Source organism: Nuphar pumila, chromosome 5 (genome assembly GCF_984573655.1).
Source record: "Nuphar pumila chromosome 5, dmNupPumi1.hap1.1, whole genome shotgun sequence".
In the NCBI taxonomy this organism is placed as follows: Eukaryota; Viridiplantae; Streptophyta; class Magnoliopsida; order Nymphaeales; family Nymphaeaceae; genus Nuphar; species Nuphar pumila.
Window position 1 is genome coordinate 137,201,168 of NC_143253.1, and position 19,934 is coordinate 137,221,101.

The following is a 19,934-nucleotide window of genomic DNA, read 5'->3' on the forward strand; positions in this document are numbered from 1 at the left end:
GGTAAAATACACTCATAGAAACCAAAGTCAATCATCAGTCAGTTAGGCACATACCTATATTAACAAGCTGACATAAGGTGCACACACGCAATTCACCCCAACGATCAACTCGGATTTTTAACAACAATGAGTTCAAAGGTCAAACAATCAACAATCAGACCCAAGACAAATGACAATATGTCACTCATAAACTTGAGAATCTAGATTGATAAAATGACTTGAGGTGCACACATAACTCACCTCAATGGCTAACTCAGACCCAATAAAAACAAGGCTAAAAACAAATGGTGCATTATATAAACTTCAGTGATGGATAATCCAAATGTCATAAAAAGGCAATACATATTCACACATATCAATTTCCAAATAGGTGAGTCCATAAAAAAATAACAGATTTGAAAAGAGAAAGTTTCAAATCAAAATCCAATAAAGGAGATGAAATCTTAGAATGAATATAGTGCAATCATATGCACAACAATATGTCACATGGCAATTTTTACAACCCTGAATAAGAAAACAAGAATCATGCGCAATATAAGCAATCTACAAAGAGGAGATGAAGTTTGAGAATTCTTCAAAATAAAATCATAAATCCACCAATCAAGGAACAAGTGCACTAAGGCACATCACATACTAAAGATCCAATAACTCTCAACAAGGAGACAAGAACAATATATATGATCTTATTAAAAAGAAGTTTTTAAGAAGCTAGATTTAAATCATAAGTCTATTATGAGACACTCGAAGACAAACATATAAAGATTCTCACTCACACACCTCAAACAATAGGCAAATATGAACTCACAAAAAAAAAAAGACAAGCACAATAGCTACTTAGGAGCTTAAAAGAACACTAAAATATATAATCTTTATTCAAGATGAAATGCACACAAAATACATAATATGTTCAAAATTATTAAAACATGTATTTAAATACAAACCATAATTATCCCATCAATAGTAATCATGTAGACTGCAATGAAATAAGCAGAAGAAACCAAGAATGCTAAAGCATTCACTATGTCCCACACGGACAAGTGCAACAAGCACAAGAGAGAAAATCCACTAAGGGATATACATAGGGCCTTATAAAAAGGCTACACACATGAAAAATAATATCACTATTATTGAAGAGGAGCTCTCTAGAGCAATACATCATACATGGGGGGTTCCCCCTATTTATAAGAAAAGGAGACCAAAGGGGCTCCCAATAGAGTCGTTGGGAGCCCCCAACGGTCACATATGTGACCGTTGGGGGCCCCAACGACTCCATTGTGGGGCCCCTTTTCGGTATCCAAAAAATACAAAAATAAAAATAAAAAGAAAAATAAAAAATGGTGAAATAAAATAAACAAAATAAGTACCCCTATGGGGTACTTTGTGAAATGACCATAATACCCCTATCGGGTATTATGGTATTATTACATATGTTTTAACACCCCCCCCTCAAACTTTACGGGGGAATGACCGAAAGTTTGCCAAGGAGGAACAAGAAGCGAGGAGCAGGCAGGGCTTCGGTGAAGAAATCGGCAAGTTGATATTCTGAAGTGACATATGGCAGTGTTACTGTCCCACGAAGATATTCATCACGTACATAATGACAGTCCATTTCAATATGTTTCGTCCTCTCATGGAAAGTGTGGTTGCTGACAATGTAGATGGTACTTTTGTTATCGCAACAAAGCTTCGAAGCCCCAGTAATTTCGACTCCCATATCTTGAAGAAGACTTTGAAGCCACACCAGCTCCATTGTAGTAGTTGTCATAGCCCTGTATTCTGCTTCAGTAGAAGACAATGAGACTTTCTGCTGTTTCTTGCACCTCCAAGCAATTAGCGAATCTCCTAGGAACACACAAAAGCCAGTAGTTGAGATTCGATCATTTGGGTTTCCTCCCCAGTCAGCATCAGTATAAGCTAGTAAATCTAAGGAAGAGAGTGAGGATAGGAATAGCCCTTTAGTCAAAGTATTTTTAATATATCGAATGATCCGGAGCACAGCACTCATATGCACAGATGTAGGAGCATGCTGAAATTGGCTTGCAGAGTGCACAGCATGAGCAATATCGGGCCTGGTGATAGTCAGATAGGTGAGGGAGCCTATGAATTGCCTGTAGGGCGTAGGATCATCCAGCAGAACTCCATCCTCCAGTCGTAGTTTAGCATTGATAACCTCGGGAGTTTCCACCTTTTTATCATCTGAAATCCCAGATTTGGAATATATGTCTGCAGCAAGCTTCATCTGTGACAATATATACCCTCGGGGAGAGTATGCAACTTCTATACCAAGAAAGTACCTGAGAAAACCCAGATCAGACATATCAAAATTATGTTTTAACATATTTTTAACTTTAAGAATACTGCTTTCATCATTGTCAGTGATGATCATATCATCAACATAAAGCAGAAGGATGATGATACTATTACCTGCATGTTTAACAAAAAGAGCAGTGTCAGTATAACAGGAGCGAAATCCCAATTGTAACATGATAGCACTAAATCTATCATACCAAGCCTTAGGGGCTTGTTTAAGACCATATAAGGCTTTTAATAACCGAAGGGTTTGACCTTGGTTAACACTGATTCCCGGCGGAGGGTCCATATATACTTCTTCATTCAACTGACCATTAAGAAAGGCATTTTTAACATCTAATTGGAATATAGGTCATTTCTTAGATGATGCTACCGCAATTAAAGTTCCAACGCTTGTCATGCGAGCCACGGGAGCAAAAGTTTCCTTATAATCGATGCCATATTCTTGTGAGTATCCCTTAGCAACTAATCTAGCTTTATAACGCTCTAGGGAACCATCACTTTTTGTTTTGACTTTGTAGACCCATCGACATCCTATAGCTTTCTTATTTGGAGGAAGGTGAACTATTTCCCAAGTTTTAGCTTTATTTAAAGCATCTAGTTCAACTTTCATTGCTTCAACCCAATGAGGTATACTTTTTGCTTGATTATAATGGGAGGGTTCATAATAAGAATGCAAGGCTATTAGACAAGCTCTATATTTAGGTGAAAGAGTTTCATATGAGACAAACCTATTAGGTGGAATTGATTCTCTAGAAGAACGCCTAAGGGAGGTTTCTTCTAGGGGTTCATTAAGCCGCAAGAATTTTTCTAAAGCACTAATAGGTTGGGCTTCCTCACGCCGAGTGTATACTTGGAGATTGTCACCATTAGTTGGTGATACATCATTATCATGAGAATCATGAGTATTTTCTAAAATTTCCGGATGACTCAAAGAGTCATCATTTGAATCTTCTAAAAGATCATTGATAAACATATAATCAATTTCATTTGATTTTTCCAATATGTCAAATCCATTTTCATCTTCTAAAAAAGTTACATCTTTGGAGACAAATAACTTATTGTTTTTATGATCAAAGCATCTATAGCCTTTTTGATTTTCACCATATCCTAAAAATACACATTCTATTGCTTTCGGTGACAATTTATCTCTTTTATGTAAAAGAACAAAGCATTTACACCCAAAAATCCGAAGACGATTGTAGTCGGGTGTCATATTAAAAAGTTTTTCATAAGGAGAGATATTATTCAATTTTGAAGATGGAATCCTATTGATTAAATAGGTGGAGGTTAACACGGCTTCGGCCCAAAAATTTTTAGGAATATTTTTAGAAATAAGTAAGGATCTAGTGGTTTCCAAAATATGCCTATGTTTTCTTTCCGCTAGACCGTTTTGTTGAGGAGTTCTTGGGCAAGATTTTTGATGACAAATGCCATGTTGTTTTAGATATGATTGAAAATCATTTGATAAGTACTCTCCACCCGAATCGGATCTAAGAATGGATATTTGACTTTGAAATTGATTTTAAATTTTTGCATGGAATTCTTTAAAGAAGTTAAAAACTTCCGATTTAAAGTTAAGAAAATAAATCCATACATATCTAGTATAATCATCAATAAAAGTAACATAATATGAATAACCACCTTTAGATAGAACCAGAGATGGCCCCCAAACATCGAAATGCACCAATTCAAAAGGTCTTGTTGTCACAAAGGATCTAATAGGAAAAGGAGTAGACTTCATTTTGCCAAAAATGCAATCTTTGCAATTGATATCTTTTTCTTTACAAAACTTGTGTCCAAAAGGAAAAAGATACATTTTAGAGTAACTTGGATGTCCAAGCCTTTTATGCCAAGTTTCAATATTTTTGTCTTGGACATAAGTACAAAATGAGGTATTTGGAAGCATTAAATTATCCATAAAATAAAGGTCTCCCTTCCTATGGCCTTGCCCAATCCGCTTCCCGGACCGGAGATCCTGCACAAAGCACCCTTGGGATGAGAAAGATATTTCACATCCATGGTCGGCTATTTGAGAAACGGAAAAGAGGTTAAGATTTAATTTTGGAACTATTCTAACTTTTGGAACAAGGAAATTTTGAACATTTTTAGAATCAAGAGTTCCAACACCATTTATTTTGAGAAAAGTTCCATCGGCCGTAGAGACACAAGACATTTTTGAATTGGTGTGCACATTGGTTAATGCATTTTCATGAGGGGTCATGTGAAAAGAAGCTCCGGAATCTAAAATCCAAGAGTACGTACCGGGAGGTGATGATGAGGCAATGGCGGCACCGGAGGTGGAAGAAGTGACCTTTAAAATTTGTTGAAGAGCCAAGGAGATTTGTCCAAGAGTATCTTTGAGATCCCCGTTCTTGCCGTCATCTTCTTTGGTGGTGGATTCTTCAACGGAAGCCACCTTTGGCTTGAATGCTCCATTTAGCTTTGGGCAAACGGGTTTAATATGTCTCGGCTCATAACAATGGTGACATATAATCATTTTTCTTCCACCACTCCCTTGCTTACCAAAATGAGGTGGTTTGTATGTTTTAACATGATTGCCGGGTTTAGATACGGCAAGAACTTCCTCTATGCTTTTACCCATGCTATGCCTAGTCTCTTCTTGAGTAATCTCGGCAATAGCTTCTTCTAAGGGAGGAAACGTGGATCTATGGAGAAGCGAGGATCTCACTTGTTCAAATTCGGGATGAAGCCCAAATAAAAATTGAAACAATCTATCTTGTTCCATTTGTTTTTGTCTTAGAACCACATCCTCCATAGATACCCATTTAGGCTCTAAAAGAGCCAATTCATCCCACAAAGGATTTAGAGCACTATAGTAATCTTGTATGCTCATGTCTCCTTGTTTTGTGGTTCTTACTTTTTCTTGCAAGAAATAAGCTCTTGCAAGATCCTTTTGGGTAAACATACCCTTCATAAAAAACCAAGCTTCATTTGCCCGGCGGAATTTTGCAATATTTGCACATACCTTAAGTTCGACATTATTCATAAACCATGCTAGGATTTTTGCATGGTTGCTCTCCCAATCTTCCATTTGATGATTATAATCTTCAATGGCCTTGAGACGAGCATCGCCTTCAAGTGCTTTCTCTTGATCTCCTTCCATCTTTGTGAGCTTAAGTTGGGGTTCCGGAACGGTTCCCATTACATAACCCCAAAGCTTCTTGCCTTTGAGATTATTCTCCATTGCGGATGCCCACATCATGTAATTTTTTCCATTGAGTTTGAATGATAGATCGATCTTGACTTCCATTGCTACACAATGAAGATGTGAGAAAGAAAAGAAGTAGAGAGAGACAAGATTTTACCTTTAGTAGATCTTATGGCTCTGATACCATGTAATGAAATAAGCGGAAGAAACCAAGAATGCTAAAGCATTCACTATGTCCCACACGGACAAGTGCAACAAGCACAAGAGAGAAAATCCACTAAGGGATATACAAAGGGCCTTATAAAAAGGCTACACACATGAAAAATAATATCACTATTATTGAAGAGGAGCTCTCTAGAGCAATACATCATACATGGGGGGTTCCCCCTATTTATAAGAAAAGGAGACCAAAGGGGCTCCCAATAGAGTCGTTGGGAGCCCCCAACGGTCACATATGTGACCGTTGGGGGGCCCAACGACTCCATTGTGGGGCCCCTTTTCGGTATCCAAAAAATACAAAAATAAAAATAAAAAGAAAAATAAAAATGGTGAAATAAAAGAAACAAAATAAGTACCCCTATGGGGTACTTTGTGAAATGACCATAATACCCCTATCGGGTATTATGGTATTATTACATATGTTTTAACAGTAGACTACTCATGCCATATACCTAGGAATATAATGCAAGAATTCCTTAAATCAACATTATACACAAGCCATCAACTAGAGAATAATTTTTACTTAATAAGATATTTTTCAAAAAAAATGCAATATAACTAAAACATACATGGAATAATACATTCACATGATGATAGAAGGACCTTATAAACTCATGGAAGATATCCATGTTATCACTAAAGACAATACTATGCAAAAAAATTCTAAGATTCATAATCTTAAGTTCACAAAAAAATCATGCTTGGTCACATAATTAAAATTATTAAGGAAACATCATGATACACTAAAAATCTCACACATAATCTTAAGTTCTCTACTTAGGATTATCATGCACTTGTTGTGTGTGCATTTTATGCTGTCCCAAGGTATTTTAGGTGTTTTGTTGACCCATCTCAAGCACCCTTGATATATTGGCCTTTTACACTCTTTACCGATAAAAGTTGTATAAAACTTTCTCCAATGTTGCACAAGAATATTCAGCTGCAATTATTATAACCATACAGTTAAGTCCTTGTGGAACAATTTTTCTCACAAAGTAGACAACTGCATATTGACAAAATAAAGCAACGTCTACAAAAGACACCAATCCTATAACCTCAAACTTTGAACTTATGGCATTTAACTTTGACAAGCAAAGGGACATTGCTATACCTATCAAATTCGGTATATATTCTCCTCATCTACAAGAACCCATCTTGTTCTTCAAGTTATTACATTTTTTAGAAGAACATATACCAATAAATGTCTGCTTTATGAACGCTGACATAAAATAAGAAACAAATCAAACTCAAGTGAACAAAAAATAAAGAAATTAAAGAACTAATCTCAAAAAATGTCCGATTATATGCATTACAGATGGAAAAGTTATTTGTTAACAATATTAAACAGATAAAAAACCTCACTAGATAACAAATTTCATGAAGACTAGATTATAACAAAAAAGCTGAAAGTAAGCAGATCGATGTGAGGCAAAAAGCTAGCTTACGAATGCTTTCTTTTATTTCCTTCTTTTGACTCTGAAAAGTAACCAGAAGCCCCATAGATCTCTTGCATCTGCATACTAAGCAATATCACTTAAATATAAAGGCACTTAAAAGTGGTGAAATAAGAAAGCCTTTCAACAATAGAATCAAGTACCATATTTAAAGAGAAGAAAATAAGGACACTTAAAAATCTTTCTATAGGAAACATATTCAAATGTTTTTAAATCTTATCTAGTAGGGGCTGAAACAAGGAGATTTTCTAACAGAGAAGGAAGCAGCAAGGGGCTCAAAAGTTGTCAAGGAATCCAAGTTATCACCCATTCCCCCCAATGACACCACATACACCCATGCACACATGCACATGCATATGGAATAAATCTCTGTTCCTATCACCCCTTCCCCCCCAATCACACTACACACACCCATGCACACATGCACGTGCACAAGGCTTCTGAATATGCCATGTTGCTTTGTTGATATCATACTTGGGTTCAATGCCAGATGCTCCTTTTTGCCATTTGAAGCTGAACATACCCTGTTTAGTGCTCATGTTCTCAGCACAAGGCAGCCTTGTAGTTTGGACTGCTTGTATCGGATTTGGGGGCTTTAATAGATGTTAATGAATGAATTTTCTTAAATCCAGCAAAATGATTTTCATGGTAATGACCACAACAGTAGGTGTAACTAGTTGATGTCTGCTAGAAGTGGTAGATATTATCATAACAGAATGAAAATTTAAAATAATCGTTGCCAACTGTGAAGGTTAATAACTGGCTCTCACAACACAAATCAAGTAATTATTTAAAAGACATACAAGTATAGGACTGCAACAACTACTGCAAGAAACTCTGGTGATATGGTAACATGTATAGATTACTAAGACACTATAAATCAGAACAAGACTGACTTAATAAAGATATCAAGGAGAGGTAGACAGTTAATCTAGCAAATTCAGATGGTGAGATCATACCTTATCATCAAGCCACACCAGATATTGAACAACTGCTGCACCATCCCGAATATGTGCATTTCTCAATCCATCCAACTCAACAGGATTCTAACAGCACAAAAATTTTAGTGTCAATTTGTACCAAGGAAGCTTATGACATGATTAGCACTTCACTGAAATAGCTTTTCTTCAAAGAAAGAATGTGTCCAAGTTAAAGAAAGATCTGATAGAAAGCATCAGTTACCTTGATAGCCTTTGGAAGAGCCAAAGGGGACTGCTGCAGAAGAACTTGATCGTATGGAAGGTTAGAATACAAGGCAAAACAGCATGAAGCAGGGTCCATCCATATAAGATTATGCTTATTTTCTTCATACTTTTGAAGGTCAGCGCTAGAATCCTTGACATCAGATGTGCACATAAGTTGACCAGATGCAAGCAATAGTAGGTCTGGTACCACAGCACCATAATCCCTAACCTCAATCCCAGTTTCACTGAAATACTTGTGTACCTATAGCAAGAAGGGAAACCCAAAAAAAGGCCAAAGCTGTATTAACATGTCAATCAACCAAAACCAAAGAGCAAGCTTAACTGCTTAAGTTCACCAAGGAGAGAAAATGAATAAAAAACACAAGATCATTGTCATAGCAATGATGACACTTGAGGATGACTTACACAAAACCCAGTTTGCAGTACATAAATATGTACACTTTTCTGAATGATACAGAATAAGAGAAACCTAATTATGCATCATAAGTGCTTGTGTGCATGGGATATCAAACGGTTAGGGGCAGTTCCTTTGCTTTACAATAAAATAAGTGTGGTCATTTAGTTTCATTTTGTTTGGGTTAGGGGCATGTAGGTGTTGTGAGGAATGTGATGCACATGTGTGCATGTGATAGAGTGAGAGAGAGAGAGATCATCCATTTACTTTTATCCTAATACTTTTAAGGGACGGATAGTTGGGTTCTCTTACTCATACAATTTTTTCTCATGTTTTATTTTTATCTTTTACTGTAGTTAAGAACTCTCTTGAAAAACAAGACCATAAAAAAAGTTCCATAAACAAGTTTGACTTGACCAAATACACCTAAAATTTAAGAAACAAATCACCGTCCTTTACTTTTACCCCTCCAGCCACTATAGCGGCATTTTTTATAATGAAGCAGAATAGCTGATCACCAGAAGATATCACCGAAGTGTTTCACACACTCAAGGAACAAACAAGCACATTAAAATGAAGAAGAACAATTACATTAATGCCAATTAGCTACTTGTTACTTTTCTACCGTACCACTCGTCTTCGATTATTTGTTGAATGAAACAATAGGAACATGCATATTTGGTATTAAGGTACATTTTTTTGTTAAGTAATACTTTGTAGAAATATTAATTTAATTGGTAACTTTATTCCCCCAATTGTATATTCTAACAATTGTATATTCTAACAATTGTATATCAATCTCTCCTCATTCTGGTGATTTACTTTTCATATTAGATCTTCAAAGTGCAATTTGAAATAAAGTCATGATAAAGAAGAAAACAAATGCAAGCTCCAAGTCAGGCAATTCTGCTATTTCTCAAGAGAAAGATTGAGATTTTGAACACCAGAAGCTGAATTTTCGAGAACATGCTCTGTGAGACTTTCAAGTTTACACTAATAATGTACAGCCATATTGCACGTATATGTATTTCAGAAGGCAAACCTCAACAGTAACTTTCCTCTTGTCCACGTAAAAGAAAGCTGAGCTCCAAGTCACTATAGCAAATGCATGCACAACAGGATTATAAGATACATCGTTCCCCCGAATATTGTACAACCAAGCAACCTGAATGAATAAGATGGAGGGGAAAAAAGATGAACAAGGATGTGAATGAAGTGAAGGGCTTAAAATGGCCCAGTTGAGGACACATTCCCTGATACAAGTAAAGGTAAACACAATACCTCATCAAGAGTTGTAATAACAATACCACAAGCTTTTTCTTCTGCAAGCTTCCCTCTTAGATCATTTAATTTTTCTTCAACACTGCGGCCAGCAAATTTCAGTGGCTGTATAAATACAGGGTTGATTTCTGGCAAAGGCCTGCTTTTCCAAACTTCATCTACCAAGTTGGTTGATAACTGAATTAGTTTCTGTCCATTCCTTAGTAAAGAAGTCTCCCATTTCTGTGCAGTTTCTACGGATATGCACCAAGGGTCAATGCCAACAGCGCTTCCTTTCTCCAAATTCTGGATCAAAATAATGCCACCAGATACCGTACATAAGACTACCTAAAATTCATCTAATAACAGGAGCAAGAGAAAAAACATGAATACATGTTTTCATCACTTATCATTGGGCTTTGTGTTGACAGAAGATATTTAGGAAAGATGGTGATGATGAAGGCCCTTTTTAAATCATAAGGGAAAAACTTTGTTAAATTGGAGTGATCATAACAAGGTTTCACCCCAAAGCACATAGGCAAGCAAATAATGCAAATTAGATCCATGCCATTTTGTTTTATTAATGCTAGAAAAAGTAGGCAGACCAAATGGACTTTCGCATTTGAGTCATTTCTTGATACTAAGTCAAACTTTTTTATATTTGAGAGCATAGTTACTGGAAGCACTACTATAAGGTGGAAATTGTGATTCCCAGGAAGCGGGAACCAGAAACGGCGTGGAATCGCGCTTCCTATGAATGGGAATCATGATTCCCCAACAAAGGAATCCCAATTCCCACCATGAGAATCTCTATTCCCATGGCTGAGTTTTTATTTTCATTGGAATTATAATTCCTTCAATTCCTCATATATAGGAATTCTATTCCTTCACTATTTGTAGTGTGGTTTTGTCTAGTGCAGCCACATGCTCCTCTTTTTCTCTTGTTCATCTCAAATAAATGCACAGATTTACATATCATATACTATATAGAATATAAAAGCACATGACTTTTGACTTTAGTCTTTTTGTTTTGATTGCAAAAAAAGTTCCTTTTATTTTTTTGAATTACCATATTTAGTTCGATATGTTTTTCTATATGCATGTTGGACTGTTGTTCTCTCTCTTAATTGCAGCTGTTTGTTTTTTGTTTCATAATATAGCTACATCTGTTCAAAACTTCAAATTGCTGAATTTTTTAACAGAGGATAAATAGCTTATCAGCCTAATTTGTATTACCTTTTGCACAGCAACTCAGTAGCTTTTATGTATTTTATATACAACTTTAGTATATTACAATTACTATATTCATACATACAATAATATGAAATCATTAGTAATACATAAGTAGCTATATGTTGTTAGATGTTTGTTTTGTTAACACGCACACATACACACACGGATATATATATAAAATTGTTCACTCTTGTACATTTCTTGTTGTTTAAAGGCATTATATGACAGTTGATTATATTGTTAGGCTTAGTTGAAGTTTCTTAAAATTATAATGTGTGATGAATTACACATCAATTGCTGCACAAATTTTTTATTATATCAATGTTTTGTATCCAAACTCCAAAATAAACTTATGAACTTATAGTTGTTAAAGGTTTTGCATTTTTATTGATTGTATGTGTTATTTAGTTATCCTATTAAATGATCTTAGGTAGTTTTTCTAATAAGATGACATAATTGTCAATTATAGACGTCATTTCTTAATTATTCATTTCGACATACTTCTTTTTTCTTCAAAGAACTTCATTCTTTAAAAGTTGTTTCTTACATCAATCATTTTATCATTATATCTCATATTTTCTTATACCACTTCCTGAACAAATCCCCCTACCGCTTCCCGAATCCTCCAAAAATTTGGATTGACCGCTTCCCGATTCCGATTATTGTACTGCTTCCCGTTTTCAATTCCTGTTCTGGCAACTATGTCTGAGAGTCTGTAGAACATAAGATGTTTAAAAGTTGATTGATATTGAGATGCACAAACCTACATCATGTGTGCATCTACCAATGGAACAAATGGACATCATGTTCAGCCAAAGATAATTTCATTACTTGAAGCAAATGGGAACTTACATTAGCCAGCCAAACCTCCACAGCAGGGTCCTCTTCAATTCGCATAAGCTTCCAACGTTCACTCAGTTGTTGTGAAGCCTGCAAGAAGTACCTCCCATCGGTCCATAGAAAAGCCTCATTCATTGTTACAAGTGCCAAGCCTGGGTAGACTCCAAGATTTAGAGTTAGAAACAAACAAAAAATGAAGGTGGAAAGGAGAAAAAGAAAATAAAGATATTGATAGATTGATTGACAAAAATTCCACTATGCTTAAGTTTTTAAAGACAGGCGGGAGAATCAGAGGATCAAACAATTCATGATGATCCTAAACTGTGGTTCATTCTTCATTTGGTTTAAAGAAGGGAAGAATAAAAGAACCAAGCCAAGGCACCCAATTCATTATAAAAAACCAACCTATTCACAACTAATAATAAAGGAGGCACCTACCTCAAGGTGAGATGCTAGGAAATGCCTTGCCAAGGGCATGCTTGTGCCACACAAGAACACTATGCATGGAGAGTGATACCGTGAAAACAAAGTCTGATCCCCACTCTCCTGGACTTTGTTTGCAGTAAATGGGGCTCCGACAAGAAACAAATGGGAGGCGAAAGGCCTCCCCTCATGGAAATGTTCTCCCGCATTTGGGTCCACCCCTTACTCTATGTGTGTGTGTGTGTGTGTGAGAGAGAGAGAGAGAGAGCATATATGTGTGTATGTGTGTGCATGTGTTCATTAGATTATTAGACATGAAGCAAAAAACAAAGACCAAGTTCTAATAGTACAAAAAAGGCATGCCTTCTTATAATGATGCAATAGAACTGCCTATTGTGAAAAAGAGAATGGAAAATACATCAAACAAGTAAAAACTAAAAACTCACCTGCACTGCCAGTAAAACCACTAATGAACGCACGCCGTTTGTCCCATGCTGCCACATATTCGCTCTGCAAAAATCAGCATAGCATCACATCACAATTTTTCAAATGTGAATCAATCAGGTTCTATTCACGATGAAAAATGTGGATTGACCAGAAATGATTTAGTAACAAAGTTATTAATAGGTGGGCAGTAGTTCAGATGAAGGAAGATGGAAACAGTTTCAAGGCCTAAAACAATTAATCAGCAAACTATATGAATTGACTAAAAGAACAGATTTTTTGCTTAAAGTGTTCATTGAAAAGGAGGTTTGGCCATTGGACACCAGGTTCATTAGTTTGGGTTCGTGGGTTACAAAGGGCCAAAGGGCCTGGTTTTCTGGGGTTAGTTCATTTGGACTAAAAGGATTCAGGTACACTCAGAATGTGAGATCATGGTCAGAGTTTGCTGCCCAAAGTAGACACCTGGTAACTGTGTGAAAAACCTGAATCAAGAGAATCATCTTTTCAAATGGTCATTCACCTTCAGATGGTCAGACCATAATATTGCAACTTACTCGGAAATCAGAACTCATTGGATGTGTTGGGTTCACATAATTTTCCATCATAAAACTCATGAATAGTTACATGATCCGCAAATACAGCCTAAAAGAGAAGACATGGAGGGTCCATCTTGATATACATATCAGCCCATAAAATTCAAGTGGCAATGAATTCCTTAATGGTTAAGTTTGCTGCTAATTTTTAGAATTCCTAGGGTATACCATCATTGTGAGGCCTGTCTGATATACCCTCAAAGTTGCAGAAGATGTGTCACCATCACACACACACAACAAATTTCATCGGAAATCGCTATCCAAGAAAGTAAGGTCCCATATCCCCCAGTTTGTCAACTTTTCTATCATATGGTAGAGAAGGCCATTTAGAGTTTTCCATTCTAGGAAATGGAGTTTTTTTATGTGAAGGATCTTATATAGATGTCAACAACGATAAAGCAATTTGTTTTAAGGTGGTTGTGCCGTTGGAAACATGCAATTAGTTCTCAACAGAGAACACGACCTTAACCCAACAGGGGAAATCCAGCGCATGATTTTACCTAATAGATTTCTACCTAATAGAAAGAAATAGAATGTGTGCCCAAATGTGAGAAGAGATTCAACTAAGTCACGAAAGTCTCCCCAGAGCAAACATCAATGCAGAACAGGAAACTACAGAGACAAGTTAGATGACTAAAAGACAAGGACTAGCATCCTAGAATCCACTTAGCATCGACTACGTTGTGAAGGATGAATTATGGCATCGTTCATTGAGGTGCCACTGATGAGGAGTTTCAGTCTTTTAGTCCAACTCAAGTAGGGAACCACAACCGAAGGCACTAACCAAAACAAGTGTTTGGCATGGATTATAACCCTTGGAAAGCTGTAGATTAGCAGCCAAAAAACAGGAGAAATTTTAGAGTCCAACCAATATGGGAATGCATACATATTTTTTGGCTGAAGAGCGCTAACCGGGTGATATGGACTTAAAGGTGGGAAGCCTAATTGAGACACCGAAAAGGCTAAAATTTTTCCAAGGAATTCTCCACCATTCTAATCAAATATCCAATCACGACATCCATGCAGGGACCTGTTTTTTTTTAATCCTATTGATCTCCGAAGCTAATTCATTAATCGTGGACTGTAACGAACTCATTAGATCATCTGCAACTTAACTCATCATGTAAAAATCCAGATTTTCAGAAGGCATTCACGTGTACCCGTGAGAATCCCGCATGCCAAGGAGGAGTTTAGATGCATCCACTCATACGGAAAAAAAAAAGTGGGATCAATTTTCGATCCTCTGCCATATCCCCAGATAAACTGGTGCATCCAAACACATCATAAAAGGAGAGAAACCGACGCAGAAGATGCACATATATTTTGATTTTTCTTAGAAGTCGCTATTCTCGGTGTGTTCGTTCGGAACAAAAGGAACTACAGAGATCGTAAAACCAGTAAAGAAAACAATCACTCGATAAAGAGCTTTCGAGCCACCAAAAAGGAGGGGAAGAACGAACTAAACGCTCACAAAGAAAGATGGTTAAGGGAACCTGATGAGCGTCTTCAGAAGGGACGATGAGGGCAGCCAGAGTAGGGGAATAGGAGGCCATTAGCGACCTTAGGGCATCGAGAGGGTCTTCCATCTCTCCCATCTCACTTCCTCCGTTTCTTTTCCCGCAGAAGGCCCCGATGTCTCGCGTTGCGTTGCGTTGCGTTGCGTTGCGTTGCTAGTGAAGAGGGACTCTTCAGTCTTGACCGAGGGAGGAGCAATCGCCTCCTTTTCTTTTGGATCCGTCTCTTTATTCGTACGCCTTTTCTTTTCCGCCTTGGATTTGGTCCGTAGTGATGTAAACGGGCCGGATTAGGTTCTGCTTGGGCTATGGAGTTGGGACTAGGGTCGGGCCAGTGTGGTTTTATTTATATTTACACGGAGAAACCAGGATCAGAGACCTAGCCACCGCTTTGGCTGCCGTACTTAGGGTTGCTGTCTTAGCAGCCTACCCCCTTGCCCCAAAAGAGTAGACTTGTTCACGGGTATGGGATTTGGACCACCTGCCTAGCAGTCTAAGTCGCATCCCACTACGCTAAACTCCTTTTGGGCATCCGGTCCGAACTTAATGTGAATTTTACGATGTGAAAACAAAATTGGCATTTTGAATATTCGCTCAGGTTTTGTTGAATTTCCTGACCCAATGGGACCTGAATGAGCCCAGCATTGTTGGCTGCCAAATCAAAGCTTTCATCGACATTAGGTTTATTAGAGCTCTAAATCAGCTGGGCTCGCGGCACAAGAATGAGCCAAACCTGAAGGCTTCAAGCTCAGCTGGTTTGGCTTAAATGAGACCCGATTCATGTGAATATATGCGGAATGCAGTTCTGTTTTCGAAACTTGGCTAATTGCAAGACGGCATCTTTAAGCCTGTTGGGTTTCCAAACCATTAAACATGAAATAGACGTTTGAGTCTGGTTTTAGTATTGACTTGAGTCCTAGTCTGCGGCCAGGTTTGGTTCACCCATATTTATCCCCATCTGATTTGGTTGCCATTGGATCCAAACAGAAATCAACCATCTAAATCCTCGGGTCTCTCATCCGTTGAGATCTCTGGGATCTTCAGGTCCGAGCTACTTTTCATGCCCATAATTATTCGAAAATCCATATCCAAGTCGAATCAGATATAGATACAGATCCGACCCGTTGACGGAACCATACCGGGATCTTCCAACCGGGTGTGGATCCGTATCAGACCCGTTTACAAACTTGCGCACGCTCCGACGGGATGTAGAACTTGGAGGGCAGGGCACGCAATCATAGCGGAGCGGCGCAGGGGGACGGGCTTCCGCACGCAATCAGGGCGGGCGTCTTCTCGAAAAGCGCCGGACGGAACCGGATGCGGTAGGGCTCTGCACCGCACCATGGAGTCGAAACCGCAAGACGAGTCCAGGGTTAAGGCGTCGGCCAAGAAGGAGGGAGGGAGGGATTTTGCGGACCACCTGGAGGCTTACCTCGCCAGAAGGGACGGCGTGGACAAGCTCCTCAAGATCTCCAGGTACGCCGCGAAGCTCGCCATCGCACCCTCCCTCGCCGCCAGCCGCCCCGACCTCAACCGGCGGCTCAAGAGCTTCGAGTCCAGCGTCGGCGTCAGCCGGAAGGCCTTCCGGCTCGGGAAGTTCGTCCAGGACGTCAACGCCCTGAAGCGGTCGCGTTTAGATTCCGGAAAGGGAATTCTCGGCCTCATCGCCTACGGCGGAGAGGGCGTCTACTACTTCATCGAGCAGTTCGTCTGGCTTACCAAGGCGGGCCTGATCGACCGCCACCACGCCGTGAGGTTGCAGAAGATCAGTGCCTGGGCGGAGCTCGTCGGCTACGTTGGCAGCGTCGCGTTGAGAACCCTAGATCTGAGGGTGATCCTTGAGGAGGTTGCGCGGTTGGAATCGACGGTGGAGAGTTTGAGATCGGAGGGCCAGGGGTTCGAGAAAGAGGCGGGAGACCTGAGGAGATTGCGAGCTAAGGCGTTGCTGAGGCAGCTTTCGATCGTTCAGGATCTCGCGGACGCCCTCATGGCGATCGGCGATCTGCAGGACGGAAAGGGCTTCTTGGCGAACCCTATCCTCTTCGCCTCGGCGGGGCTTCTGTCTGCGCTCATCAGCACGCATAAGAATTGGACGTCCTGCTGACTGAGCGGTCGGCTTCGAGGTACCGTGAAATCGGGGGGAAATAAAAGAAAAAAAATAAGGAGGGAATTTTCTTGTTTTACTTTGCATCCTTTCTCGATGCAATTTAAGGGTTCTTGTTCCGATGGTGCAGATTTTTATGCGGTGATTGTGTGACGCGATGCGTACCACAAGTAAACTTGCCAATATTTTGTTGTATATACTTGAAAAGAAGACACAATGCTCCCATCATTCATTTATCTTTCCTATCTGTTGCCGAATGATGAAACTACACGTTCCTCTATCTTGTGTTGCGTGAGATTTGGATTTGCACTAGCTTGTTGGTTGTGGATTGTCATAAAAGTCGTTTCTTGTATCAGTTCTTATTGTAGAGAAGGAGGTGAAAGCCTCAAAAGATCTATGGGAGGAATAGTAATATGACGGGGTGGCGGTCACATGAATCATATTGCCACAAAGGTGTACCTTTGCCTTAAGAGAAATTGTACCTTCTGTTCGCTGCTTTTCAGCTTACTTGAAAACTATACCTCTATTGACAGGCAAGATGGGGTTAGCCCTTGGTCGGATTCGAATCCAAGAGCCGGTTAAGATGGTGCGGCTCTACTGGTGCATCTATCACATTCGACCCCTTGAGAACTCATACATAATATAAACATTTTTGTGAGAAATCTGTGTCCTTTTTAGGTTTTTCGGTCTATTGCTGCACCTATAAGATCACTGTAGCCTGATGATCAACTCCTTCATTGATTTCAAAATTCTTTTCCTTGTTCCACACTAAGATGCTTGCTAGTTCCATCCAGTTTTTTATGGTCTCCAAATCTGTGTTGCTTATTTTGTTTAATAAGCATATTTGTTGTAGACAGATTTTCTGTTTGAATGGGTTTAACGGAGCATGTTTTGTCATGGCCCAAATGTTAATGTTTGCCTTGTGGCTTAGGAAGGCTTGTAGATAGTGCAAGGTCAACAATATAAGAGCTTCCAATGCCAGCATCAACAATACCTTGCCTCTAGTTAAATATCCAAGATCATAAATTTGATACAGAACTAGATGTTGCAACATGATCCGCAACTATCAGGTGGCTTCGCAGTTTGGGTTCCCTTAGATCTGTAGGGCATCATAGCAACAGTGACAGCTGTTGTGAATTTCACCAAGCTAATAGATGTGATTTGGTGGTGGTGGTGTATGCAGGTGCGTTTGACCTCCACCAAATTTTTGTTGTCCATTGGAAATGCCTTTCTGTGCCATATTTCTTGTGAGTATTGCACAGTCATATTACAAATAGAGTAAGCTGATTATCTCAACTTCATATAGTATTTGTCATGGTTATTCAAGGAGATATGGTGCCTAAGACAAGATCTTAATTCTGTTGCTGGCAAGCCTGGCATTCTTCAGCAAGAGAATTTAGTTTGTTCTCTTGGAAGCTATACTGCAATTCTACTTTTTGTTTAGTCATCTAAAATCTAACCCAACCCATGATGCCTCTATTTTTTGTGCGAGTGTTATGGGCTTCTCATCCAATGGTTTTCCAAATTCTGTGGAGTTTGGTCTTTTCTCAAATCAAAAGTATGACAGTTTTCATTTCAAAAGTTTCTGAGCTTGCTTGGTGATTGCATGTGTGACATCTACAGACTTCTGAATGAAAGCACTTTCACAAGGCAACTTAGACAAAATTTGGAAAATTATTCTCTTAGAGTACCATTGTCTTGGAGAAAAATGTGATCAGTTCATTATCCATTCATGACACATGGAGTTATGTTGGAATCATGTGGTTGCACCGTTGCAGAAATTCTTCTGAATATCTATCATGCATTGTAGACATCATGACATTTTTCTGACAGTCTTTTTTAAGCTTACCTTCAAATCTGTTGGCATTGAATTTCTTTGAAATTTTCTTGTTCATAGTTGGTATTCTATGGCATGTTCTGTTCTGCTACAAACTAGTTTGACTGCTCTCTTTTCTCTCATCATTTCTGTCATTGTTGAAATAGCCTCGAGTTAATGAAGCGGGAACTTCTTTGCAAGTTTTTTTGGTTTTTCGGCTAAGTGCTCATAGTTGAAAGAGTGCCTAATAAGCTAAATTCTGAAAGGAAAACAAATCCAGGGATTCTGAAAAATCCTAGAGTATCCCATACTTATTAGTTTGTCCTTAGCCAAGGTTCCTGGCTTGAGAGCTTCTGATTAAATATAAATTTGGTCGGTACATAGAGATCTGTATCATTTAGCCTGTCAGACGGTTTAGCCTATGGAATCTCGCAAATCTATGAATGGCATTTAAATGATAATCCACCATTGTAACTCACTTCATTCTTTCACTTTTAATCCTTTTATATGCTGTTTACTTCAAATCCAACTGGATTCATTTTATTTATGTATGCCTTATGTGGTTCATTGTTTTACTGAACTATAACCAAATTCAATAACTATTTCATGATTATTTTCAAATAGTTTCAGAATCTATGCTCAACTCAGTATAGTATGGAACAATGCCTTCTTTTTGGATATTTGTGTTTTAAATAGAATATCTGCAGTTGCTCAACCATCTTCCAAGTTCTTTTTTCATTTTCAATTGATCAATCTACGTTGCATATTTCTTGTTGTCCGTTGCTAGTAGTTGTCGCCTCACTGAAATGAAACAGAAATTCATACCCGAATGGTTTTTGGTGGGTAGTATATTAATTTCCATATATCCATTTTTCTTAATCAGATTGTGCATGCACATTTGGAATCTATTGGGAGAACAATTTCAATTCTCTTTATGACTTCAACTAAAAGAT

The 19,934-nt window shown here is 38.4% G+C and overlaps 2 protein-coding genes across 3 annotated transcripts in view; one reads left to right on the plus strand and one right to left on the minus strand.

Annotated features, from left to right (window-relative positions):
• The window catches only part of APP1 (aminopeptidase P1), a 38,008-nt gene extending 22,740 nt beyond the window's left edge, over positions 1–15,268 (minus strand). For both annotated transcript variants that reach the window (XM_090006891.1, XM_090006892.1), the window contains exons 1-8: positions 15,041–15,268; positions 12,957–13,020; positions 12,100–12,239; positions 10,036–10,320; positions 9,797–9,919; positions 8,338–8,601; positions 8,115–8,201; positions 7,147–7,214 (exon numbers count right to left, since the gene is read on the minus strand). In XM_090006891.1, the coding sequence (XP_089863017.1) occupies positions 7,147–7,214; positions 8,115–8,201; positions 8,338–8,601; positions 9,797–9,919; positions 10,036–10,320; positions 12,100–12,239; positions 12,957–13,020; positions 15,041–15,142 (1,133 nt within the window). In that variant the 5' untranslated portion in view covers positions 15,143–15,268. The remainder of the gene's footprint in view (positions 1–7,146; positions 7,215–8,114; positions 8,202–8,337; positions 8,602–9,796; positions 9,920–10,035; positions 10,321–12,099; positions 12,240–12,956; positions 13,021–15,040) is intronic.
• A 1,022-nt stretch (positions 15,269–16,290) lies between these two features.
• On the plus strand, positions 16,291–17,457 carry LOC149838955 (peroxisomal membrane protein 11A-like). The gene has a single exon (XM_090007875.1). It carries the CDS (start codon positions 16,404–16,406, stop codon positions 17,163–17,165), a length of 762 nt encoding a protein of 253 aa, XP_089864001.1. The 5' UTR covers positions 16,291–16,403; the 3' UTR covers positions 17,166–17,457.
• Positions 17,458–19,934: the final 2,477 nt, after the last annotated feature.